This window comes from Anomaloglossus baeobatrachus, chromosome 2 (assembly GCF_048569485.1).
Source record: "Anomaloglossus baeobatrachus isolate aAnoBae1 chromosome 2, aAnoBae1.hap1, whole genome shotgun sequence".
NCBI classification, from domain to species: Eukaryota; Metazoa; Chordata; class Amphibia; order Anura; family Aromobatidae; genus Anomaloglossus; species Anomaloglossus baeobatrachus.
The window spans coordinates 102710403-102714816 of record NC_134354.1 but is presented as its reverse complement, the minus strand read 5'-3'; the positions used below and the strand labels follow the sequence as shown (position 1 = coordinate 102714816).

The 4414-nt window shown below is 43.4% G+C and overlaps 1 protein-coding gene across 1 annotated transcript in view; it reads right to left on the bottom strand.

Annotated features, from left to right (window-relative positions):
• Nucleotides 1–3774, bottom strand: part of ABHD15 (abhydrolase domain containing 15) — a 10694-nt gene extending 6920 nt beyond the window's left edge. Inside the window, exon 1 of the mRNA XM_075333177.1 lies at nt 2930–3774. Within this exon, the coding sequence (XP_075189292.1) occupies nt 2930–3774 (845 nt within the window). The remainder of the gene's footprint in view (nt 1–2929) is intronic.
• Between the last annotated feature and the right edge of the window lie 640 nt (nt 3775–4414).

Sequence of the window (4414 nt, the reverse complement as noted above, 5' to 3'; positions counted from 1 at the left end):
TCTCCCTCCAGCCTCCCCCCCAGCCTCAGCCTCTCTCTGCTCCCAGCCTCCCCCTCTCTCTCCCCCCAGCCTCAGCCTCTCTCTCTTCCCAGCCTCCCCCCCAGCCTCAGCCTCTCTCTCTTCCCAGCCTCCCCCCAGCCTCTCTCTTTTCCCAGCCTCCCCCCAGCCTCTTTCTTTTCCCAGCCAAAAAGAGGCATCGCAACGATCATCAACTAACCTGTAAGGTGCCCATACATTCTAGGCTCTGCCTTATGCATACCTGCTCCGGTGCCTGCTGCCCTGCTCTGCTGATTATCCTCTTCTGGCTGGCTCCGGCTCCAGTCGCGTCCTCCTCCGCGGCGTGTGTCGTCTGCAGCATTGGACGCTGCAGCACGGGGCAGTGAGCTGATTGGCGCGCCCCGCGCGCCTCTGACCCGGAAGTGCAGGCGCTGGAACTTCCGGGGTTAATCAGCTCACTATCAAGAGACAGAGGTGCGCCTTTCCTCCCTCTCACCCCCCCCCCTCGAGAACACAGCGAAGTGCAATGGAGGGAGGGGCGGGGGAGCGGTGATGTTAAAATTTTTATAAATTTTTTTTTTTTTTTTTTTGCTGCCAGAAAGTGCCGCCCCCCCCGCAACGTGCCGCCCTAGGCACCGGACCACGGGTGCCTAGTGGCAAATACGGCCCTGGTAACACCATAACATGTAACCACACAACCATTACAATAGTCCTCATCATTAACAGGCTTCAAGTTCATCCCATCATTTTTCTTTTTTGTCACAACAATTTTAACACTTCATGTCCCAAACAAAGAGAGAGGAAAAAACACATCACACCTTGTCAACCATCTGTATAGTATTTTGTTCCTATTTATGTTCTTATTCAGGAGCCCACACTTGTTCTGTTGCTTAAAACATATTAAACACAAAAAACTACTAATATTTAGGTTTTTTTCTCAGCCACACAATCTAAAGAAATGAAATCTATGACGTAAAGATTTCTTGTATTTTTTAACCCTTAGGCTATGTGCGCACGTTGCGTAAATACATGCAGTTACGCTGCGCTTTGTAGCGCAGCGTAACTGCATGCGTCCTGCGTCCCCTGCACAGTCTATGGAGATTGTGCAGGGGCCGTGCGCACGTGGCGTTTTAGAGTGCAGCGCTTCGGCTACTGCCGAAGCGCTGCGTAAAAAGAAGTGACATGTCACTTCTTCCATGCGCTTTGCCGGCAGCCCCTGCTCTGTCTATGGCAGGAGCTGCAGGCAGAGCGCATGGAATTGGCTTCACTACGGACATTTCTGCAGCGATTTGAAGCGCACATGTGCTCTTCAGATCGCTGTAGAAATTTCTGCAGTGAACTGTACGCAACGTGCGCACATAGCCTTAAACAGGTTTGTTTACAAACACTAAACCACAAATGCAAATTGTGAACACTGTCTATAAGAGCTTCTCTAAATACTTCAAGAAACTGACTCGCACATCCTACAAGTGTGTATAGGTGCCAGCTGAAAAAAAACCATAGCAAATACAAAATGGATACAGCTGCACACTAAATGCCATCAATGTATAAGGGAACTCTTGTACTGCATTACTGCTATATGAAAAAAATGAGATTTTAAGTTTTATGAATTGGCCAATGCATGTAGCAAATACAAAATGGATACAGCTGCACACTAAATGCCATCAATGTATAAGGGAACTCTGGTACTGCATTACTGCATTCATTTTAGTTAGGTACCCGGAAACCAACGGCAAGGTAAATTTCAACATTCCGGGTACCTAACTAAAATGCCACTATCTAGGTTAAAAACATCCGTGTCTGGGCAGCTAGACTAAAAAAAAAAATCTAACTTGAAATGCCACTATCTGGACTAACCTCCATGTCTGGGCAGCTAGGACTCCTGGTATAAGGATCATGAACACAGCCTGGTTTATAGGGCGGAGTGCTCAGTCAGAAAGAAACTACAAATATTTAAAAAAACAAACAAAAAACTGACCCGCACATCCTACAAGTGTGTATAGGTGCCAGCTAAAAAAACATAGCAAATACAAAATGGATACAGCTGCACACTAAATGCCATCAATGTATAAGGGAACTCTGGTACTGCATTACTGCATTAATTTTAACACTTCATGTCCCAAACAAAGAGTGAGGAAAAAAAACCATCACACCTTGTCAACAATCTGTACAGTATTTTGTTCCTATTCAGGAGCCCACACTTATTTTGTTGCTTAAAATATATTAAAAACACCAAAAAACTACAATATTTAGGGTTTTTTTCTCAGCCACACAATCTAATTAAATAAAATTTATGAAAGATTTCTTGTATTTTTTTAACCCATAAACAAGATTGTTTACAAACACTAAACCACAAATGCAAATTGTGAACACTGTCTATAAGGGCTTCTCTAGCTGGAATCAATTCCAGAAATAATTCTTCCTGCTTGCGATAAGAAAAACCTACCCCCATAGTCTTTCCAGTCGAGCCCCTAGTTCCACCATAACCCTCAGAGATGTTATCCAACTTTTTAAAAACAGCTACTTTTTACAAACCTCTTCTTTCCCTTGCAGATCAAAAACTGATGATCCTGTGGTTCACCATGGTCTTTCTGGTTGGCACATGATCACTGCAGTCAATCAGTGGCCACACGACCGCCAGGAGTATGGCACGTGATTGCTTCAGACAATTACATTCTGACCTATTGCTATTGTAAACTAAGAACAGGAGAACAGCGAGAGTATCTGTGCTTCATCTGTCAAGAAAAGGTGAGGTGAACAGTGTTTCTTCTTAAACCACATCAGCAGGTTTTAGTTTTGTTTTTTTGTACAATATTCCCCGTTAAATATGTAAAGGCAGTTCTGAAATTGAAATTATGTCTCATAGACTACACTGTGTGATATAGCACCAACATACCCAGTATACACATCACGCATCTGTGCTTGGCATTACCTGCTAAGATTGACTTTTTGATAAAACAGCAGAGACCATTCATAAAACCATGGCAGCCTGGTTTCAAACCACTCCTGGCACCAGAAAACTGGTGAAATGCAGGACACAGCTGTCATATAACTGGATGAGCCACATTCCCCCAGATAAGAAAGTAACAGTCCAGACCCAAGTCCTTCACTGACAGCAAAGAGCATGGAACTTGGATGCCTAAAACAAATGTAATTTACAGCTTCTTTTAGATCGCCAGGTTCCCCAAAATCCTGTAGCCTAAGTGTTGTCAGTGGACAATCATTTTGCCCACGTCTGTTAAAAATGACTGGATAGTAACCTTTTCCTAATGCTAAAAGACAAAAATGTTGAATGTTTCTAGTCAATTTTCCAAAAGGGTTAGGAATGACCAGGAGTAATGGTGGACTATCTGTGATGTTTGTGCCTCTTCTTGTTTTTAGATTTTGTCTTGGTCCTACAACCCAGTCCAAAGCAATGATCCCACCGTCTGCGAGCTGTAGGTGTTCCCGGTCTAGCTCCAAAGGATAATCAGGTGGAATAAAGTTTTGAATAAGAGTTTGAAGATTCGACCACTGACTCCACCACCAGCGTGTTGGCTCCAAGACTAAGCGCTGAATGTCTTTAAGCAGCCAACGAGCAAGAGCTGATTGTTTGCATATAAGCTGGTACCCATCGGCAAAAGGCACCCAAGAGTCTCCCAAGCAATCGTCTTCTTCCAGTTCTCCATTGTGTTCTTGTTTCTGCTCAGTAGACCAAATCTTGACCTTGAAAACAGAATCTATAAGAAAACTTATCCGAGACCAGATCGCCTGCCACAAACTTTGCATTGAAAACATAATGTCTGTGCCACCTCCGGAGAGGTTTGTTTCCTGCCTCTTCCCGATTAGTTGTCCTTGAACCTTTCATCAACACAAACATTTTTCTATGGCTTTTACTTAGCTAATGTTTTATTTATTCAAGTCCTGGACTCCTGGCTTCCAGGTTTAGTAAAGGTTGAACTGTTCTTTTACAAAAGTGTTTGAACAGTGATTCATGTTTGTGTTTAAGTGAAGCCTGCAGCTACAGTGCATCCTCCTCCGTGCCAGTGCTCTGCTGGGCTGTGACCTACTGGGACCAGTAAAGGGCAGGAACATACAATTGTGCCTGAGACGGATATTCTAAACTTATCAAGAACGTAATCTGGCATAAATGAAATATCAAGAGGAAACCTTCATAAAGTCCATTTTAAAGGACTCTGTTGCTCAGATTTCTTCTCTTGAAACTTCTATTTACCAGTAGAATCTTCTAGTTGGGCTTCATTTTTTAAGATTAATGTTTTCATTTTGACCTACAATTTACTATGCTTTTGCATATTTACTCCCTTTGACCAATGATCACTTATGTATGGCTCTTCAGCTGCCGTGAAACTACAATTGCAAGAAGGATAACTGTCAAAGGCTGCAAAGAAGTGCCACGAGTTATAGAGAATCCAGATCA